The 21,973-nt window shown below is 35.6% G+C and overlaps 3 protein-coding genes across 6 annotated transcripts; 1 reads left to right on the top strand and 2 right to left on the bottom strand.

Moving 5' to 3' along the window:
* Positions 1–3,034: 3,034 nt before the first annotated feature.
* Positions 3,035–6,944, bottom strand: LOC107177457 (receptor-like protein 47). The gene is made up of 2 exons (XM_025100092.2): positions 6,572–6,944; positions 3,035–4,506 (listed from the first exon to the last, which is right to left on the bottom strand). Exons 1-2 carry the CDS (start codon positions 6,942–6,944, stop codon positions 3,035–3,037), a joined length of 1,845 nt encoding a protein of 614 aa, XP_024955860.2.
* A 1,005-nt stretch (positions 6,945–7,949) lies between these two features.
* On the top strand, positions 7,950–12,157 carry LOC102619121 (transcription factor bHLH140). Of its 4 annotated transcripts, none has more exons than XM_025100257.2 (6): positions 7,950–8,129; positions 8,247–8,368; positions 8,941–9,896; positions 10,244–10,913; positions 11,008–11,178; positions 11,547–11,695. In XM_025100257.2, the coding sequence occupies exons 1-6, from the start codon at positions 8,093–8,095 to the stop codon at positions 11,607–11,609; spliced, it is 2,019 nt and encodes a 672-aa protein (XP_024956025.1). In that variant the 5' UTR covers positions 7,950–8,092; the 3' UTR covers positions 11,610–11,695. The 4 variants fall into 4 exon arrangements, 2 of the variants coding, with proteins under 2 accessions (XP_024956025.1, XP_006481077.1); XR_003066082.2 differs by having other exon boundaries at positions 7,952–8,129; positions 11,063–11,178; XR_370980.4 differs by having other exon boundaries at positions 7,954–8,129; positions 11,063–11,178; positions 11,661–11,810.
* An 856-nt stretch (positions 12,158–13,013) lies between these two features.
* On the bottom strand, positions 13,014–15,840 carry LOC102618817 (pyruvate decarboxylase 2). The gene is made up of 6 exons (XM_006481013.4): positions 15,152–15,840; positions 14,819–14,982; positions 14,070–14,720; positions 13,865–13,982; positions 13,460–13,648; positions 13,014–13,362 (listed from the first exon to the last, which is right to left on the bottom strand). The coding sequence occupies exons 1-6, from the start codon at positions 15,677–15,679 to the stop codon at positions 13,192–13,194; spliced, it is 1,821 nt and encodes a 606-aa protein (XP_006481076.1). The 5' UTR covers positions 15,680–15,840; the 3' UTR covers positions 13,014–13,191.
* Between the last annotated feature and the right edge of the window lie 6,133 nt (positions 15,841–21,973).

Below are 21,973 nucleotides of genomic sequence, written 5' to 3'. Positions count from 1 at the left end.
ATTATCGTCTTCTAAATTCTCATTTCTACTGATCAAACTTGTAAAATGGAATACGATTCCCAATTCTTCAAATGATTAAATGATGAACATCTTTTAACAACCACTAAAATTTCGTACCCTCTAATTTGCACCTCATTGTATATTCAATTATTACGGAAAAGCAAAAATTTTGAGTTCAACATGTGATGCTATCTTAAAGAAAAGGAGAAAATATATATGATGCTCAATTGCTCATATTATCTAAACCACTTACCATCCTTCTGTCTATGTAACAGTCCACCCATACCGAATTAATTTATAGTTGTAGCGATAGTCATTTGTCTCATTTTAAGTGCAAGTCTATCTATAATTAATTGCTTGTATTTATGTAGCTTGAAGTGTTCGATTTAGAGGTAAAGATTGTCAAAATAATAGTTATATGACAAAAAAAAGGAAAATCTCCAACAACAAATTCATATCGAAAATATGAAGCTCCATGATTTTTCTAGATGATATAAATAACTTCACACGCAGAACCGCCGGTTTAGAAATCTGTTGATGATGTTGTTATACCATCTGTTTACATTCCTAGAAAACATTAGGGGTGCAACAACTGTTCTAAATCCTATCGCAAATCAAGTTGCCATGATTATGAAAAACCAATCCATTTCATCTCTTGAAGCAGGTGGTGCTGATGATGCCAACTTGCTGGAATTTGTCTGGCAATTATTCATCAAAGGGGGGTTCGCATAATCCTTGGTTACCTTCAAAAGCAGTTGGTAAAAATTATTACATTTGAGTACCTATTGGAACCTTCCCTCCAATTGATTATATGAGAGATTCAGGTAAGAAAGAAAATATAAACTTGCAAGCTGTGAAGGGATTGCCCTGCTCAGGTTGTTCATTGAGAGATCTAGGGACTCCAGCCGTTTCAAGTTCCCAAAAGATGATGGGATGGAGCCTGTCAGAGCATTATGCGACAAGTTCAAACCATAGAGTGATTTGAGTAGTCCTACATCTTCTAGTATCGGCCCTTTAAAATTGTTGGTTGAAAAGTCAATGGAGGTGAATATATTTAGGATCTTCTGTAGCTTGATGTCTAGACCTTTAATTGTAACTGTAACTGTAACTGTAACTTGGTAGTACTTGTTTTCTTTTAACTCATATCGTAGGTCGATAATTTTAGCTCTGCTTGGGATTTGCCTTCATCACCCATTATCGCCTCCAAGTTTAGTAACCATTCTTTTTTTATATTCTTCCACTAAATTTGTTCGAAGCCAGGTCGATAATCTGAAGCATCGGCCAGGAGACATTATTTTTTGGGCAACTGATGCATCCTAAAAAGTTGTTGGACCGTAAAGCTAGAACATGCTGTTAGAGGAAAATTAGTTTTTTTTTTTAATTTTTATAAAAACTTTTAGAATCAATCTCATATAATATATATAAATTCATAATCTATAAAATCATATCTTGACAATCCGACTTTACTTTTTCGCTGAAATAATCTGGGCTCCCAAATCACGATCTATCGCCACCATTCTCATTAAATCACAATCCGTCACCACCACTCTTATTAAATCACAATCCATTACCACTAATCTTGTTAGATCACGATCCGCCACCAATAATCTTCCAAGTTATGGCTCAAGATTGATCTGCACTTGACGTATAGGCATCTTTATCACCACTAAAAGCAATTAGCAGGAGAAAATATTTCTTTTAAAATTTAGAGAGAAAAAAACTTTTTCTCTGATATGTATAATATGGCTCACTCTTCTTTTTGGGAGAAAATAATTCATTTTATATCTCTATCTTAGTGAAAACCCTAGACTCCATATTTTTATATTTTTAATTTTATTAAATCAAATTTGATTTAAATTAAAAATAATAAAATTAAAAGTAACATTACTTCTTCTTGTCAAAGGGGTCCACCTTGTAAAATAACACAAGACCTCTTAGACACAAGTACATTATGTGGAGCTTCTCACTAAATAATATATTTAGGCTTTTAACCAAAATAGCTAGTTATCTTGCTTTTTAATCCAGTAGCAGCGCAATCAATTAAATGAGCTAACCCGAGGATCATATGGGTACATACAATAGTGGCTACAATAATTAGACCTGTAATTAAACTAGCCCAATTATTTAATTCCAAATCTACTTCACTAAAAGATTAGAATTGACCTCCATAATTGTATGCTATCTAAGATAGTGTACTCAGAATAATAATTCGACCTATGCCACATTGATTTCTTTACTACATAATCATTCATACCACATTGTTAATTAAATCGATATCTCAAATGTCCAATCAATTTAATTACATCTTGTTCCTTAATACTTACTGGTTTTCTCTAATAATCATTTTCAACATACTAAATATGTTGACACACTCTAGGCAGAGAATTCTATGATCAAATGCCGAAAACATATCAAAAGATGTGTTGTACAAATTCTATATTGTTAATCTATAATTCTAATACTCATAATTGTTCTCACCAAGATACCGTGTAATTTTGACTACAAGTGTGTGTTGTGCCCATTAATAACTCAAATAAAATAACAATTACAATCATAAAATCATAACTAACTCAAGATTAAGATCACAGTAAAATCAATGCTTATAAGATTTAATAAGTCTGACAGTTATTACAAAGTTAATTAAATCTCATATGTGATCTTGTTCAATGTAGTTATGCTACATTAATAAATTCATATATGATTAAGACAAATCATTCAATGAATTTATTATAGTGTAAACATAAATAGAGCGTCCAACTCTATTTATCAACTGCGAACTTAATTTATTTAATTATAAAATAATTTATATTTATGTGTTCTGTAAATCTATATGGTGATCAGATAAATACATATAATATGATTAAACGGACCTTATTCAAAATATTTATGCAATTAAAAATATTTCAAATATTTTATTAATCAGAAAATAAATAAATTAATATGTTTTAAAGAGCATATAATCCCAACGCATGCAAACTAGGGGCATCATATAACGAGCATGGGAATTTGTCACTAAACTGGTTGTTCCCAAGGTTTAAAACCTCCAGCATTTTGCATTTGGCAATGGATTTTGGGACCGTTCCTTGTGGTCGATTTCCATTGAGATCCAGAGTTTGTAGCAAACAATTTCTAGGAAACGTGTCAGGAAGTGTGCCATTGACTCATTGAGGTTGTTACTCTGTAAATTTAAAACAAATAGAGTGTCACTCTTCTTCATAAAACTGTTGTTTGACAAGTCAAGAAGTGAAAGAGTTGTAGCATTGCATAAAGATGCAGGGATGATTCCTGTGAGACCATTGTTAGCAGCGCAAAAGTATCTTAATCTAGGCATGAAATTACCAGTGTCAGCTGGGATGGAAGAAGTAAAATTATTGTTAGAGAAATCTATATAAATAGGATTGTTAGGTAGTTGATGAATATTTCCTCGGAGCTGGTTGGAAATTAGGTCTATGAAGCGAAGTGCAGGGATTGAGTAAGGTGCCTGGAAACCCACCAGGAAATTGTGTGAAAGATTAAGACAGTGAAGACCGACAACACTTACTCGCCAAATCCAATTAGGGATTTCCCTGGAAATTTGGTTTTCTGAAAGGTATAAATATTGCAGTTGCGATTGGTTCTTCAGATTAGGAATCTCCCTCAGTTTGCAAGAAGCCAAATTCAAAAGCTCCAGCATTGGAGAGAATGAATAATTTCTGCTGCTTTCATCCACTGCCAAGCTATTGTATGAAAGATCAAGTTTTGCAAGGTTGCCAAGACTGAGAATCTTATCCAGCTGCACAGTGCCATTGAGGTTGTTTGAAGAAAGCAAAAGGGGAGTAAGTTTTTGAGTTCGAAGACCGAGACAGGAATAGACCCTCTTAATCTGGGTGTCTAGTGCAGAGGAGGATGCATTTGAAAATCTAGGAATTGAGCCGCCAAATTGGTTGTTGGCAAGTTGAAGCTGCTGTAACATCGGAAATTCAAACATTGACCGGGGGATACTTCCATCAAGGGAATTATCGCTTAAGACAGCACAAACAAGATTCAAAAGATGTTCCCAGCGAATAGATGAGATCGAACCAGAGAATTGGTTAAATGAAAAATCAAGAGCAACCAACCTTGCCATGCGTGAAATCTGAACTGGAATCTGCCCAGCAAAGCCAGCATCAGAAAGATTCAGATAAGTCAAACTTGAGATGTTGGCCAACTTGGATGAGATTTGTGTTCCATTGAAGCTAGTGCGAGCCAAGTTTAGGCTCCGCAGATAATGGAGACTGAAAAGAATAGCTGCGTTCTCAATACCGCCGGAGATCGATTCCGTGCTTAAGTCAAGACCAATAACATGACCAGCCTCATCACAATCTACACCGCTCCAATCACAACAATCAGTGCTTTGACGCCACTGCATCAGTTTTACAGATGAAGAGGGATCGAATGTGAGGCTGCTCTTCAATTGCAGTAACAATGTTTGCTGATCGCTTTGACATTGGCCAGAGACAAAAGCTATATTGATGGCAAAGAAGTAGCCTAAAGAAGACATCAAGAAAAGCCATGATAAGAGTAGAATTCACATTTGAATCTTGGAGATAGCGATAGTACTTGCAATGGCTGTATAATTGTTGGGAAAGTATCGAAGAAAAATCTTAGGTGAATCTTGTATCGAGTGACCAGCAATTAGCCAATTACTGCATAAATGAGTGGATACGGCAAAGCTATTAAACATGTGATTAAAAAGACGTTTGTGATTAAATTGAGCAATAACTGTAGCTTCAAATACTACTTGACTATGCAGCTGGTAAGTATGGCGTTGCATATTATTTTATATTATTATGTTCCTGTAGTCTAAATAAAATTTAATAATTAGCGTTATTATCCATTTTATAATTTGTGTTTTGTGAAAATATAATAGTGAACTATTATTATTTTTATATTTTTATCTTCTTCAAATTAATACTATTTATTTATTATAATCTTTTCATAAATATTTTTCATATAAAAACATCATGAAGAAAAATAAAATTGATTAACATATACTAATTTAGAATATAAAAAATTATATTCAATTAAGCATAATCTATGTTATATAATTTATTATTTTATTTAAGTTCTTTGTGACATTTACTTTGTTTAATGTTTATAATTTTTAAGGATATAAGTGTAGAAATACTAATTTTCAATTTTTTTATGTAAAAAAACAACTTAATATATCTTTTGAGCTATTTCGATAAAAAAATAATAATAATAAACATACCATTCAGATTCTGATTTTTAGTTCTATTCATATTTAAAATAAAAAAACAAATGTCACATGGAAAATTATGGGTGATATTCAAAGGATTGATGTTGAAAAGTGGAAAAATAAATAAATAAAAGAAAATTCATAAATCACTGTGTCGTTTATAACTAGAATTAAAGAGTGACTTGTCATTGGTGTTTTCTATTTAGAAGACAAGTCGTCCATAAAAACTAACGAAAACTGAGGGGAAAAAATGATGAACCGGAGCTTCCGGCCTGAAAGGAAAGCATATCGGCCCGGTTCATTCCCCTTTCTTGCTAGGGTTTAAGTATAAATAAATGCAAACCCAACACATTTTCTTCCGTTTTACCTAGGCTTTCGAAGGCCACCGAGAGAGAATCTGTTAGTCTTTGCAAGCCAGTCACCATGAGAGCCAAGGTAACCTCTTAAATTATTGTTATCTTAACGAAGCCATTCATTTTAGTTTCTCCGTTAGTTTCAATTTCTTTTTTAATTTAATTATCTTGATGAATAATTATTATTTCAGTGGAAGAAGAAGCGCATGAGGAGATTGAAGAGAAAGCGCCGAAAGATGAGACAGAGATCTAAGTAGAAGAAGAATAAGACACCTCCCTTCCTCTTTCTCTCTCTTCAGAGGTTTTCACATTTTGTCGATCTTGTTGAAGTCTAATGTCGTGCGTTTTTTTGTTTTTGAGTCAGTTGAATCAGACAGTGTATTCTGAAATGTTTTGATGACTTTCATAGATTTTAATCTAATGGATATTATTAGTTTTGGATCTATTTTTCGTTTGACTGTGATTATTTTTTTATACTGCGCAACTCCTTATGATTTACTGTGGCTATTACTGTCTTTTATTTACTTCTAATGGAAGCTGAATATGTTGATTTATCCATCTTTTATGTATTTCGGGAGCTATTAAAAAATCCAAAGTGCTCAGATGGTCCGGTTAGTTTCTACTTTCTAGATACTTCCCTCCATTTGCTTGTTTTTGGAATCATCTGGTTTTACTTTTATGTGAGATATGATTCCTATGTTGGATTACAGTTACTTTTAATGTTATTTGTCTTTGAATTTGAAGTGAATTGGGAAATTGACCAAATAGTTAGTTCTCAATAGCCTTAAAACTTAAAGGATAGATATATATGAACTCCCAAATCTTCTTGATAAAGTATCATGCAACCAAATGTGAATAAATTTGGTTTCATTGAATGTTGCAAATTTCTTGTAGGGATGAGGGACCTTGGTACTTGGTTTGATTGTGCAACTACTTTGTTGCATCGCTAGATTTCAAGGTTTTGTTTTGTTAACCAATGGATCAGGAGTTGTTATATTACCTTGCAGGTCATCAGTCTTTAGCCTAATTTTGTGGAATGATGGTTCTACAATTGCCCTGTTGAAAGCTATTCTGCTTGAGTTTCCATATCCTAGTCCCCTTGTAGACCTTATTTTTGAATGTGTTGATAGAGCCAAAGCTATTTCCAGCAAGTTTAGTGTTGGATCTATATCATATGTTTTGCTGTGAGAAAATTCATTCAACCCCACAAGATGATGGGTGAACTTCCTTTGTGCGGCCATGCTTACTGCATTTGGCTGGAATAATGAGTGAGCCTCTGGACAAATCAGATTTGTTGTCCACTCAAATGAAATGCCAAGGTCCAACTCTGGACCGGAAGATGAGAAACAGTGTTTGGTAGGTTTCCCTGTCATTTTAGTCCATCGATTGGTGTTGAGTTGTGGGTGCCCTTATAAAAATTGCACTGTTGAAATGATTGATTATGATATTTGTTTAAACATGAAGTAAACCAGGCAGTTGTATCATAATGAAAGTTCAGGCATTTCTCCCCGTGAAGAAATCCTTTGGGGTGATTTCTTGCTTTGAACTTTGTTTTTGTGCTCTGGAATTTGTATGTTCCGACATTCATTCAGTACTGAATGAGCTCCTGTATCAGTAGATAAGCATTCAATGGTGCAAGTTGGGAGTCGGTGATGATGCTGCAAATCTGCAAAGGTCTGCAATGAAGGGGCTCAATTTCATTGGTATACTCAACCTGAATCTGTCTTTTAAGAATCAAAGGAAATCATTTCAGGAGAAAAATTACTGTAACAGACAAATTTCTACCTGAAATAGGGGGGTATTGCAAACTGCGGCAGGGGTGATCAACAATCTTGACGTTTTTCGTTATTACTTTCATTGTTGCCACTACTCTCTGAAGATTATTAACGGATTTCTAGCAGATTGTTAAATCATGTCAATTGCATCAGTGAATTGATGAAGAGTTGCAATAAAATTTGAATTGGCACTGCAATGAATTTTTTTTTTGAATTACATAAAAAAATTGTTCAAATTATTACATGAGACTGACAGTGATACATTTACAAGCTGACCAATTATTTGGATTAGTTTTACTTTAAATCTTTTATATATTTACTCTATTCATATTTCAAAAGAGAAAAGATTTATTTTACTTAATTAATTTATATAATTAAGAAAAGAATTAATTCCTCACCATGTTTTGTAAGGGCAGCGGCTCTAGCCGAGTGTTTCCACAGAATAAAAAGAAGGAAAAAGGTTCAGCACCTTGTTACCTTGAATTTTGGGGACAGAATAGAGCTAGCATTCGCTAATAGTACAAATGTCAAGGACATTGTTATTAGTATCTTCCCATAGAAGGGAGAGTTTTAGTTTACTATTAATGTTCCCCAAGACAGACAAGCACTCAATTAAAATCTTTGGGCCGAAGTCCATTTATTTATATACACACCCAAGCACCGGCTTGCAGAAAAAAAAAAAAAAACCCTCCGGCATATTTCCCGAGTCATAGAGCCTTGTAAGAGCTCCGAATCTCAGACAAAAAATGGATATGGAAATTGACGATACTTGCAAAGCCAAAGGTGTGTGTGCATCTATATATATATATAGACCTATCTGATGATTATCGAGTCTAATTAATTTGATAATTGCTCTTTAATAACGTTTCAAATGTCTACGCTGTTTGCTTGATTTTAAAGACGAAGAAAAGAAGTGGAAGCAAATCCTGGTGATAATGGTGGGTGCGCCCGGCAGCGGCAAGTCAACGTTCTGTGAGCACGTCATGCGTTCTTCTGCCCGACCCTGGGCACGTATTTGCCAGGTTTCTTGTTCTTTTTCCCCGTCGTTTTTTTTTTTTCACTTAAATGATCTCCGTCGCTCATGTTTGATGAAATGCTTTACTGAATTTCATCTCAGAAACTGGTGAAATTTGTGTTGTGAGTGTTATTTTATTACAAAATAATGGGAGTTGGACGTTGTTTTCTTCATTGCATTTTCGAAAGTCACATTGTTTTAGGTGTATTTGTAGCTATAGTACTTGTACTTATGCTTACACTCTCACTTGGTAGCTTACATTTATTAATTACCCACCGGCTTATATATGATAGTAGCTTACATTTATTAATTACCCACCAGCTTATATATGATAGCTTGTATTTCATTTTATAGCTACTGTTGGTTAAAGACGCAACACCTCAATTCCGAATGTATTCCTATGGAAGTGGTTGTATTAATAATAGAATTTCTTTCGTTTCATTTAATGATTTAGCTTTCGGAAAGAAATGGCGTAAACTCATGCTAAACTTGCTAAGTTTACTGCATAAACAGTAAGCCTTTGAGTATCAAAAAAATTTCTCAGTGGTTTGGCATATTCTATTTCATTTGTTACTGTAGGACACTATTAATAAAGGAAAATCTGGAACAAAGGTTCAGTGCCTGACGAGTGCATCAAGTGCATTGAAGGAGGGAAAAAGTGTATTTATAGACAGGTGCAACCTAGAGAGAGAACAGCGCACAGATTTTGTTAAGCTTGGAGGCCCAGAAGTAGATGTGCATGCTGTGGTGCTTGATCTTCCAGCCAAGCTTTGTATATCTCGATCTGTTAAACGTATTGAGCATGAAGGGAAATTGCAAGGTGGAAAAGCTGCAGCAGTGGTGAACAGAATGCTTCAAAAGAAAGAATTGCCTAAGCTGAGTGAAGGGTTCTCTCGAATTACGTTATGCCAGAATGAGAATGATGTTCAAGCTGCACTTGATACGTACAGTGGACTTGGTCCATTAGATACCCTCCCACATGGTTCTTTTGGCCAGAAGAATCCAGATGCCAAAATTCAACTTGGTATAATGAAATTCTTGAAGAAAGTAGATGCTCCTTCTAATACAGGGTCTAATGCAAGCAGCACTCAGGATCCTGTGCCTCCTCAAATTACTGAAGAAAAGAATAGCTGCCTTGAAGGACAAGAAATTACTTCTTTGTTATCAGATGCTGCGGGGGAAGAGGTAAAGCGAATTGAAAACCCAGAGGTGGCCTCTGTCAACCAGAATGGTTCTTCAAGTGATGTTCCAACTCTGGCATTTCCGTCTCTTTCAACATCAGATTTTCAATTCAATAATGACAAGGCCTCTGATGTAATCATTGAAAAAGTTGAGGAATACGTAAACAAGCTTGGAAATGCCAGGCTAGTATTAGTGGATTTGACTCATGGATCAAAGATTTTGTCTTTGGTTAGGGCCAAAGCTGCACAAAAACACATCAACCCTAAAAAGTTCTTCACGTTTGTTGGAGATATTACTCGACTTTATACAGGAGGAGGTTTATGCTGCAATGTAATAGCTAATGCTGCCAACTGGTAAGCTTGTATGATTTTATAATATGCAGAGAGTTCTGTTAGGTGTTAAATGTGTCACTGGAAATATTTTATTAGGGAAATTCTTGAGGAACTCCTGCCATTGAAACCATGCATGGGACCTCCTTTTACTTGCACCGTTTAGCCTCTGGAATGGCAGATATTTGTTGGTGGTCTTGAAACAATCAGAGATCAGCTGGTTGCTTCATTTCTTTAGATATTGAGACAACATGTTGACTCTGCTCTGTTGAACCATCATTATATCTGGGAAAATAATGATAATGGTTTAAACCTGTCATTGCAATTTTATTCTCTTATTAAGAAGATTAACTGACAAATCACCTATGCAGGCGACTAAAACCTGGAGGTGGAGGTGTGAATGCTGCAATTTTCAGTGCTGCAGGGCCTGCTCTAGAGGTTGCAACTGCAGAACGGGCTAAATCTCTTTACCCTGGGAATTCTGTTATTGTTCCTCTCCCTTCAACTTCTCCCTTGTGTGATAGGGAAGGTGTGACCCATGTTATACATGTTCTTGGACCTAATATGAACCCACGTAGACCAAATTGTCTTCATGGTGACTATGTTAAAGGCTGTGAAATTCTTCGTAAGGCTTACACCTCACTTTTTGAAGGTTTTTTATCCATAGTGAGGTCCCAAGAGAAGTTATCCAAGGGATGCAATGAAGACATTCGGTTAGAGCCTTCAGTTTCACAAGATCACTCTGAGGATGTCCATGGAAATTATATTTCGACTGGTGATAAAATTAAAAGAGATGGTGGCCATGAATATGAACGAAGTAAGAAATGTAAGGGAGCTCAAAATGAAGTTGGAACTGATATTAATCTTTCTAGGGCTGCAAACTTAAATGCAGACAATGAGAAGATTGGTGTAAGCACTTCTAAGGCCTGGGGCTCTTGGGCTCAAGTTCTTTATCGCACGGCCATGCATCCTGAAAGGCATAAAGATGATCTGCTTGAGATATCAGATGATGTTGTTGTACTAAATGATCTTTATCCAAAGGTACATCCATCAGACAACCTTCCCCCAGGAACCCTACTTTGCATTTACTTGAGCTCAATTAATAAGTGTGTGGAGTTTTCATTCCTTATTATAGGCTCAGAAACACATTTTGGTGCTGTCACGATTCGATGGTCTTGATCGCTTGGCAGATGTACGAAATGAACATCTGCAAATTTTACAAACGATGCATACTGTGGGTATGAAGTGGGCTGAGAAGTTCTTGCATGAAGATGCATCATTGGCCTTCCGTCTTGGATATCATTCGGTATAGAATACTACTCATTTTTATTTTTATTTTTTGTTTTCCTTTTTCTATCAGTTGAGGAATCTCATACCATAAGGCCTTTTACATGGTCTGGGGCCAAACTAGAGTAAAATGCATTTAGAATTGGAAGAATCCAAAAATCAGAGACTAGATGCTGCCAACAGAACTTGAGATGTGATATGTTTAAACACTCAGAATACCATAGGTTGCAGTATTTAAGTAAGAATAATGATTTTAAGGAAAAAGTGTGGTATAATGAGTGTATTGGATGATCTGAAATTCTGTGTACTGTTTAGTTGTACCTTTCCATTGCTGCAGCCTTTTTTTTATTTTCTTTTTCTTTTCTGTTTTTCTTTGTTTTTGTTTAGGTTTATATTATGACCTGGACTACTGCAAAACTGCTTAGTGATCACTATAGACAGATTTGGTGAAATTTGAAAAATGTCGGTTTCCGCAAATCATTTGGGACTCTTTTCTTGCAGGCTCCATCTATGCGCCAACTACACCTACATGTTATTAGCCAAGATTTTAACTCCAAGCATCTTAAGAATAAGAAGCACTGGAACTCTTTCAATACTGCATTTTTTTGCAATTCGGTTGATGTACTTGAAGAAATCATTAATCACGGCAAAGCAACATTAAAAGATGATGATAGTTTGTTATCGATGGAGTTGCGATGCCACCGGTGTAGAAGTGCACATCCTAGCATACCCAGGTTGAAATCACATATTAGCAGCTGTCGAGCTCCCTTTCCTAGCAGCCTACTTGAAAATGGTCGTCTCGTGCTTGCTCCAAGAAACAGTGCCAAACCGTAGATCTGTTTTGTCAAACATCTATTGTACATAGTTCTCCGTTGATGCAGATTTTTGCTTGCCCCAGGCACTCGGGCACTAAATGATATCTGTGTATAATCTTCAGAAATTACTTTCGGATTTTGCCCCTTCATGGATATAGTTTATGCGTAGCAAATTTATCGTGAGGTGAATTGTGTGGGCACAGCAGGTGAAAGCAAACAAAATTTGGATGGACACAATCCAAGATGTCATGAAACATGATATTCCAATCTTTTGAACTTTAGAAATAAACCATAGATTTCCAAGCCTCCAAAGATGACTGTTAAAATGCAGGTCACATCTTCCTTCATAAATGATGTAACTTGTCTCTTGGTCTTGGTCTACGGATGATTAAGATGCTTGCTAATATTACTAGAATCCTAGCAAAGCTGTATGGATGATAATGTGAGTGGATCGCTTTTAAGTCCATGACATGTTGTCTGGTACAGCCGACCGACTTGTAGTTTCAATTTGTATTTTGTTGGACGACATGTCGTAACTTTGAACCAACGACCTGAGCTAGCTCCTGAGTCAACGAACCGTGCATAATCCAACTTGTGTTGTGCTTTTCGCGTCTGGAAGAAGAATACCGTGTTCTACTCTTTCAAAACAAGCTCTAAAGTAAATATTGGTTGGACTAGTAAAAATATAAAAAAAATTGTGCAAAAATTTTGAAATTCAAACTCCACACAATAAAATTGAAGAAGAGCTTGCTCCACACTTTGAGATTGAGCAACAGGTGTCATATTCTTGGAGGAGGATGGATGACAAAGCTCAAAGCATGTCTCTCGAATCAAATGCCCTTAATTTTTTATTCGGAGGCTCAAAATATATAATTTTATAACCTTACCACCCCTTCGGCTTAAAACATCATTTTTTTTTTTCATGTAACTAATATGAAAGTTATAACATTTGGAAATTTCAATATGTCACTGTCGTGGCTCCCGTACTTATCGTACGTGTCAATTATTGCATCTATATGTATCAATATGACTAGTGAAATTGAAGCAATGGAGAGGATTTAGTAGATATTAAATTTTAAAATGAATTTACATTAGAAACCAGCAAATAGTTCAAAATACCCAAAACTTAGTAAAGTAACCACAGAAAAGACATGCGCGCATTTAATTTGGCTATAAATGGTAGTAGAGTGCAATTTGCAATATGAGCCGCCTCATATCTACTGAGGATTTGGTGGGCGGCTATTGGCAGCGGAGACCCTGGAGCCCCATTCCAAAAGCTCTTTGCTTGTATCATCCTTGTGAACAAGTACTTCAATGAAGCACAAGCAATCCTTCTTGGGTCCAGTAGCGTTCTCAATGGCTTCGATGAGCTCCTCCTCGCAGAAGACCTGCAACAACAGATACGAAGGACAACTTCAGGGTGAGCACTTCTCAATGCTAGAAAGGATGGGTTAAAGAAAAATGAGATAAATAAGCAAAACTGACCTTGGTTGTCCAGCACTTGCCTTCGCCATTGTGGATTGCATCAACCAACCCGGTGTAGTTCCAGTTCTTGATCACATTGTACGGTCCATCATGGATCTCAACTTCAATGGTGTAACCACCATTGTTAATCAGGAAGATTATAGTCTTCTGCCCACATCGCAGCATTGTTGACACATCTTGTGCAGTTACCTGAGGCAGTCACCAACAAAGATAAAAACACTGATGACGTAAAAGACCAATGCTTTACAGGATATCATTGACTATGCAAGAAATTTGAAGCGTTTAGGTAAAACAAACAGATCAGATTCAGATTATTTGTGTCGTATTATCATTTTAACAGTGTCTTTCATGGTTGGTTTTCCAAATAAAAGATAATTAACATAGACGAATATCGCTGGCTCATACCTGGAAGCTACCATCACCTATGCAAGCAATGACACGCTTCTCTGGCACAGACTGTGCATATCCAAGAGTAGCACCAACAGACCAACCAATTGATCCATATTGCATTTGGAACTCATACCTGCAAAACCAAATTCTCATTATTTGGTAAATTTTATAGAAGGTTTAGAACCAGCAAACATGAAGAATCAGATTTTCTTATGCTCACCCGCATCCCTTAGGCAATTTCAGTTTCTGGCAGTTAAACCAAGAGTCCCCTGTCTCAGCAATCACAGCAGTTTCACTAGACAGCATCTTCTGTATATGTTGGAACAGAACATTCACTCTCAAGGGCTCTTTGGGTTCACACTTCGGAGGTTGCCCCTCAGGAACATAAATCCTGTGGTAATTCTCATAAGCAGTAGTGTTGCTTTTGAGCCGCTTTGAAAGTGCTTTGAGGAAATCCTTCATCAAAACACAACCAAATGCCGGTCCATTAGCAATCACCACACGATCAGGCTGCAGAATGACTGCCTTCTCCTTCTTGAGAAGAAGAGAGTACCCAACCGAGCTATAGTCATTAAATATAGGTCCAGCAAACAAATAAGCATCAGCAGATTCCACAATTTCAGCACAAAAAGCAGTGCTCACGGCACCCCAATAAGTTCCAATAAAATGGGGATGGTGCTCTGGTACTAGCCCTTTCGCTGATGGCATCACCGCAACGGCGTAGCCACAAGCATCAGCAAGCTCAACGAAAGCATTGCAAGCCTTGGCCACTCTCATTTTGGGCCCAGCAACCAACACTGGTTTCACCGCCTTGTTCAAGAACTCTGCTGCTGCCTCAACTGCAGCCTCCAAGCCCATCTCATTACTCAACCTACCCCGCCAAAACAAAAATTGCCACTAATCAGTCAAAAACCTGAAAGTAAGTCAAATAAATCCCTGATGATAAAGAGAACGAGCTGAAAATCTTACTTGGGAGAAAGCGAAAATGGAACGGGCTCTCGGCTAAAAGTAGGATGAGGAATCGCAGGCAAGTTACAAGCAACGCTGATATAAACAGGCTTGCTTTCTTTCAAAGCAGTTGATACTGCCGTATCAATCAACTCATGTGCATCCTCCAAGTTATTCACCACAGCCTATCAAAAATATCATACCCATCATCAAAAACCAGTCAAGCTTATATATTAATAATATCAATGCTTGATCTTTTTTTTAAAAACAAAAAAAAAGGAAACTTTTCAGTTATTAAGTTATAAAAATAAAGAAAGAAAGCTTTTTTTTTAAATAAATTATTACTATCGTTACCTGATAACAGGTGACAGTCTGAAAGCATCTGAGTTCTTGGCTAAAATCAGGCAAGCCAATGGTATGATGAAGGATCCTGTTGGTTCCGTAATCATTGGAGTTTGGGCCACCAACGATGCAAATCAACGGCAGATTTTCACTGTAAGCACCGGCGATAGCGTTAAGCACGCTAAGCCCACCAACGGTGAAGGTCACGACACAGGCGCCGACCCCACGCGAGCGAGCGTACCCATCGGCAGCGTATCCGGCATTCAGCTCGTTACAGCAACCGATCAAGTTGAGCCCGGGCTCGGCTATCAGGTGGTCGAGAAGCGTCAAGTTGAAGTCGCCGGGGACCGAGAAGACGTCGGTGGCGCCGATTTGGACGAGCCGGCGAGCGAGGTGGCGGCCGAGGGTCGACTCGGACGGGTTGACGAGTGGAGTAGCGGGAACGGAGGATTGGATTGTTGAAACGGCACCGTTTGGCGGGCTGGCTAAGTCGCTGCATGGGGGCTTGCAGGTGTCGAGTGATCCAATTTTAGTGTCCATGATTGATTGAAGGGCCGGAGACGAAGAATTGTCCGTTTGTTAATGTGTTTCCGAAAAGTGTCTTTGAGAAATGTTTTTTTTTTTTTTTGAACTTCTAGAGTGTGACAAGTGTTCGATGAACGAATGAAATTGGCGTTTGCCAGAGAGATTTTATAGTGAGTTTGTGACTGGGAGCAAGCAACGGAATGTTACTGCTATGAATCTATGTATCATGAAACCAGGGGCGGTTTCGAGGGAAAGATTTTGTTTGGGGAATAAGAAATTGATAATTGAGGCCCTAGATATTTACGCTTTTGCAAATAGTTTATTCATTTTCGTATCATAGGTCCTATTATCTTTTTACCGGGCTCCACTAATGCGATTTTGTGAAGGGCAATAAATTAGGGGGGTGTAAGTGTTATTTTATCCTAGTCAATGGTTTTCTCCTGTACGAGGAAAGTTTTTTTTAAAAAAAATTATTATTTTTTAAGGGTTTACTAGAAAGTGAGCATGTTGGATTCGAATGGGAAGTACTAGAAAATTATTAAAACTTCAAAAAAACTATTTTGGTAGGCCCTATAAGAAAATATTTTAATTAATTAAAATTAAATGGAATCGAGCTATTACCATAAAATTCGACTTTTATTACCTCACATGTATCATAAACTTTCTCTTATATATATATATAAGGTTCCTGTATCCTCTACGTCATTCCATTTTTGGCACAATTTTTTTTTTCCTTGGGTCTCAAGTTTGACTACAACTTCATAAAAAAAAATTAGAAGCTATTCTTGCGATTCAAAATTGCAAAGATTCTTGCCAAAACCAAATGCAAATAGAATACATCAACCAATAAATCATCATTATTTGATTACAACTTGATCAATAATTAGAAGCTATTCTTGCGGTTCAAAATTGTAAAGATTCTAGCGAAAACCAAATGCAAATAGAAAAGGGTCCAAGTCAAACGCGTCAACAGTCCAGATGTACCATGGTTTTTGAACCTCGTTTCGTGATTTGAATAAATAAATAAATAAATAAATAACAATCCCATTTGGCCATTTGCCCAATAAAGCTCTTAACGTCGCCGTTCGAAGTCAGAAGCAAGTTGTAAGTTTAGACCACTGATTTTGATTTTGGTTTTGCTGATGGTAAGTTAAGATCCCGATCCCAAAATTATAATTTTCTGACATAGAGGGGGCAGAACGAACCATGCGCCATGTGGGTTGCATGCACACGAAGCCCGTAATTGTCGGTGAGGATCGCCGCTACAAAACCACTGCTGCCGAAATTACTAATTAGGACAAGTCAAGAGACAAGAAATAAGGCTGCTTTCCTTTGACTCGCGCCCAACGCTAACCGTACGGCCCAATGCCATGCTTCGGTCAACAAGCTCTCCTACGATCTCTTTTCTTCAAGAGTAAAATGTAAAACTCAAAAAATGTAAACGACTGGATAAACAATCCAACGATTCAATTGGTCAGATGAAGATTAGTAAATCTGAAGCTATCATTATTTGGGGTTTTTTTTTTTTTTTAATTTATCAATGCTGCTGCTGCTGCTGGTTATAAGCTCGTGGGAGTAGAAACTACCATGCCATTTTTATCGATCTTATTTGGCTATATATATGTGTGTGTGAAATTATGTTTATGACCTTTCTCGTAAAGGGTAGTTTAATTGATTGAAGGTTTGGGATCTGACACTTTATTGTATTGAGATTTTAAGTTTAATTTTTCTCGCGAGCCTAAAAATTTTACTCTTTATCGTCGTACGAGTAATGGGGTTGGTGCGCCTGACCGACCTCTTAATTTAGGGTCTGACTAAAACAAACTCTTTATTGAAATATGCGATAAACAACTTAAAAATTTTAACGAAAAATTAATAATATGCAACCAAAAAAAAAAAGGTGGTAAAATGTCAAATAAAACTACTGTAAGCTTAGACGGACCGGAACACCCTAATTGAAAATTGAAATATAAAACTTTTTTATTTTATTTTTTTGGATTAGTTTATTTAACATTTTCTCGGTAATGCGTGGCAGCAAAGCTCTCACAAATGTAATCACAAGCACAAAGGACTTGAAAGTAAGAGCCAATCAGCCAAAGAGGTGGTCGAATTTCAAATAGCACACGTCACGCCGCTTGGGGAAAAAAAGGTCAAATCGGAAGGTGTTAAAAATGATAAAGGTGTTTCCGCTTTCCATGATGTTGACGGTGATGCTCTTACGATGAAATCACGTGTCGATTATGCATTCAAGATCTAAACCCAAACCAAACGAGATCTCTGTTGGATTCCCAACTCACGATCTTGTGGGTGGGTATAAATTGTATTACATCGGGACCCACACGCGTGTAACACCTGATAGGAAATGTAAAATATAAAATGGAAAGTGCTCCGAAAAAATTCGAAAGTTCTAGGATATGTGCTTTCATTGGTCATTTTCGAGAATTTTAATGGTTTACCACTAATTCTTCAAAGGGTTCAAGATTCATTGATACTGATTTCCTCAAGAACTATTTGTTTAGAAAGGGAGAAAAGGATCATCAAAATTCAAAATATTATTATGGAATGTGTTTTGATACGATACAATTCATATTAGGGTTTATAAAAACTCAATTAGTATAAATTAGATCTAAATATGGACTCAAGAATATAAAATCCGCATAGATTGAACTTGATTAAAAGTCTAAGTCTTTTTAATTTATAAATAAAAAATAAATTAAGTTAAAAAAAGCTCAAAATAGTAAATTAATATACTTTTTACATTAATATTTATAATTTATTATGTTATGTTATTAATATTCTGTGTATTAAATTATTATTCTATTATGTATTGAATAATTATTTTTCATTCAATTTTTTTTAATTTTACTAAAAGTTTATTTTAAAATTAATAGAAAGCCTAGCTCAAGCACTGCCCAAATCCGTCTAAATTTAAATGAACTTTTAAAAAACCTAAACCTTGCTATCAATAACTGGACGTGGGATGCCAACTTTGAGTTTATTTGGGAGCTTAACACGACACATTTTTTTTCCTTGTATTTCTCATCATTATTGGTTGAATGAAAATTAAAAGTTGAACAATTGCCTGGCCTCTAGCCTCTACCCTCTAGAACAAAGGAGATACTACCAAACGAAGAAGCATTATTAAGCATGTTTGACGATTCAAAACCGGCATATGAATTAAATTGGGATGACGATGGAGTGGATGTTGGGCATATTGAAGGCGGTGAAGAAGTGGATTGTGAAGATAGTGAAGAAGGAGATAGAATTCTTTCCAATTGTGAGTCAGAAGATAGAGAACATGGCCTGCTTTCAGAATCTGAAGATGAGCTTTCATTTCATTATTCAAGATTTAACCTATAATGAAATGATTGGATTTATTGTTGGGCAAGAGTTTGACAATGTCCAACATTTCAGAAGAGTACTTCAAAACTATGTTCTTAAGCATGGGTTTGATCTTAACAAGATCAAGAATGAGAAGAGAATGTTGAGAGCAAAGTGCTCGAATGAGGGTTATCTGTGGTTTATTTATGCAGCACAAGTAGAATCTGGGATAAAATTCAAAATTCAAAAGCTAAATGATGTACATGAGTGTCATGGAGTGTTAGAGAGCAAAGAGGCATCATATAAATGGATAGCCTCTCAGTTTGAGGGAACTTTGAAGAATAACCCAAAAATGCCTGTGAAGGCAATTAAAGATGTTGATTTCCAATTTCGGGACTAAAGCAAGCATGAAGAAATTGTATAGGGCCAAAAAAAGAGCAATGGATAAATTAAATGGGAACTATGTACATTCTTATCCGAGGCTAAGGGATTATGCCCAAATACTTAAACAGAGAAATCTCGATGTGTTAGTAAAGATGAAATTTGTGCCTAGTTTTGATAAAGATAGAAGACCCGCTTTGAAGTTTCAGAGGTTTATGTTTAGCTTTGCTGGTTTGAAGAATGGATTCATCAATGGATGTAGGTGGTTTATTGGATTGGATGGTTGTCATTTAAAAGGGCCTTTTGGAGGTGTGCTATTGTCAGCTGTGGCATTAGATGCAAACAGTGGAATTTTTCCAATTATTGTTTGTATTTGCAAATCAGAATGTGCTAGAAGTTGGAAATGGTTTTTTGGCAATATTGAGTGAGTGTTTGAACATAGAGAATTAGAGTCAAGTGACGTTTATGACAGATAGGCAAAAAGGAATATTGGTAGGCTTAGAAGCATATTGGCATGGTGCAACAGTGAGGCATTGTGCCAGACATATATTTGCTAACTTAAGAAGTAATCATCCTGATATCATCTACAGAAACCTATTTTGGGCAGCAGCAAGAGCCACTAGTGCAGATGAATGGGAAGACAACATGAATAAAATAAAAACAGCTAAAAAAGACACACAAGCTGCTTATGATTATTTGATCAAGATTGACAAGAAACAGTGGGCCAAACATGCATTTCCTGATGATGTAAAAGTTGATCATGTAACCAACAACTTATTTGAGTCATGGAACAGCTGGTTAAATGAATGCAGAGGCAAGCCTGTGTTGACACTTATGGAATTCATTAGGAAGAAAGTTATGAAAAGATTGTATAAAAGGCATTCTAATGCAAGAAAATAGATTGGGAAGCTACCTCCAATCGTGAGGAGAAAGTTGAATGTTTCTAGGTAAGAAGGAAGATTTGTAAGGGTGATTATGGCTAGTGAGTATGAATTTGAGGTAATGGATGTGAATAATAAAACATTTTTAGTTAATTTGTAGAATAAAACTTGTGATTGTGGTGTCTATTAAATTTGTGGGATACTATGTAAACATATCATGCCATGTATTGCTCAAATACATGAGGATCCTGCTGATTATATGGACAAAAAACTGACAGTGGCAGCATATTTGGCCACATATGCAAGTATCATACATCCACTTCCAGATCAAAGTCCATGGGCTGTTGTTGAAGGTTTAAAAGTGTTACTTCCATATGTCAAAACAAGAGTTGGTAGGCCTAAAATAGTAAGAAGAAGAGAGCCAGGGGAACAAGGGGAAAGAAAGACCAAGCAAAGATGTGGTAATTGTACCAATTTCGGCCATAATAAAAGAGTATGCAAAAATGTGCCACTGGATTCCACTCAACACCCCTCAGGTAATCCTACTTTTTTATCTTTTGGTTGTTATATGAAAAAATAAAGTTTATATACTAATATTTATATATTAATTGTGCAGCAACAACCACACAAGTTATGAGAGGAAGTCCACAGGCTAATAGTCAGAGTTGTCATACAAATTTGTGAACAGATTTTTTTTATAGATATTATGGTTATTATTGTAATGTTTATTAGTCCAATTTGATACAATATTTACTACTATTAAGATTTTGTGATTATTGTTGTAACCATTTTTTTTTTCGGTTGACATGTGGAGAATTATTATTTTTATGGCATATGACTCGTGTTATTTATTTTTATTTTTGAGTATTGATTAAATTTATTTGATTTGAAGAAAAAATTTAACAAAAAAATAAATTTATTTATTTTTATTCTTTGAGTAATGATTAAATTTACCGATGCATGGAAATAAGTCAGATTCTTCAACTAATCATGTTATTATACAATATATGGAAACAATAAATTACTCTATATGCAATTGTGGAAAATAATAATGAAATTATTATTTTTTATGGCATTAATAACTAATAATTAAATTTATTTAATTTGAAGAATACATTTGACAAAAATTTAAACTTATTTATTTTTATTCTTGAATAATAATTAAATTTGTTTGTTTTGAAGAGAAATTTTGACAATTTAAATAGAAGAATTGGACAATAAGGATATGTTTGTAATTTTATTAACAATATGGGTAAAATGGACAATCAATAATTATTTTTATATGCTATAAGGGTATAATGGTAATTATACATTAAAATTACTATTTCCGTTAAAAGTAATGGTTTCCGTTAGTGAATGGGGGTATAAATATCTTTTTTGAAACTTTAGGGGAGTTTTTATCCCTTTGTCTAAACGTTGGGGGGTGTGTTTGTCCTTTTTTCTTTTTTTTTTTAGGTATAGGATACAAGTTATTCTATTGGATACATTTCATGTATCATTTTTGTAGTAGATATTTCTTATAAATGTATAATTGACGTTTAGTTTTTTTTTTAAATAAAAAATGTCGTAATTATTACATTGACTAAAATTAATTATAGCATACTTAAAAAAAAAAAATCTTGGCTTCGCCTCGGTAGAATTTATCATGATCTAAACTCAAGAGAATTGAGGGGCAGAAACAAAAAAAAAAAAAAAAAGTTTTCCAATTTAGAGGGGCAGCTTGCTT

The sequence above is a fragment of the Citrus sinensis genome, chromosome 6 (genome assembly GCF_022201045.2).
Source record: "Citrus sinensis cultivar Valencia sweet orange chromosome 6, DVS_A1.0, whole genome shotgun sequence".
NCBI lineage: Eukaryota > Viridiplantae > Streptophyta > Magnoliopsida > Sapindales > Rutaceae > Citrus > Citrus sinensis.
The sequence above is the reverse complement of the archived record's forward strand: the minus strand, read 5'-3'. Positions and strand labels throughout refer to the sequence as shown.

Coding starts and splice junctions, on each gene's coding strand:
- LOC107177457 (XM_025100092.2), bottom strand. CDS start 6,944: ATGACAGGGAAACCTACCAAACACTGTTTCTCATCTTCCGGTCCAGAG. Junction 4,507..6,571: donor AAAGACTGATGACCTGCAAG/GTAATATAACAA, acceptor TGTCTTCTTTAG/GCTACTTCTTTGCCATCAAT.
- LOC102619121 (XM_006481014.4), top strand. CDS start 8,093: ATGGATATGGAAATTGACGATACTTGCAAAGCCAAAG. Junction 8,130..8,246: donor CGATACTTGCAAAGCCAAAG/GTGTGTGTGCAT, acceptor TTGATTTTAAAG/ACGAAGAAAAGAAGTGGAAG. Junction 9,897..10,243: donor ATAGCTAATGCTGCCAACTG/GTAAGCTTGTAT, acceptor TCACCTATGCAG/GCGACTAAAACCTGGAGGTG.
- LOC102618817 (XM_006481013.4), bottom strand. CDS start 15,679: ATGGACACTAAAATTGGATCACTCGACACCTGCAAGCCCCCATGCAGC. Junction 14,983..15,151: donor AGACTGTCACCTGTTATCAG/GTAACGATAGTA, acceptor TATTTTTGATAG/GCTGTGGTGAATAACTTGGA. Junction 14,721..14,818: donor CCATTTTCGCTTTCTCCCAA/GTAAGATTTTCA, acceptor TTGGCGGGGTAG/GTTGAGTAATGAGATGGGCT.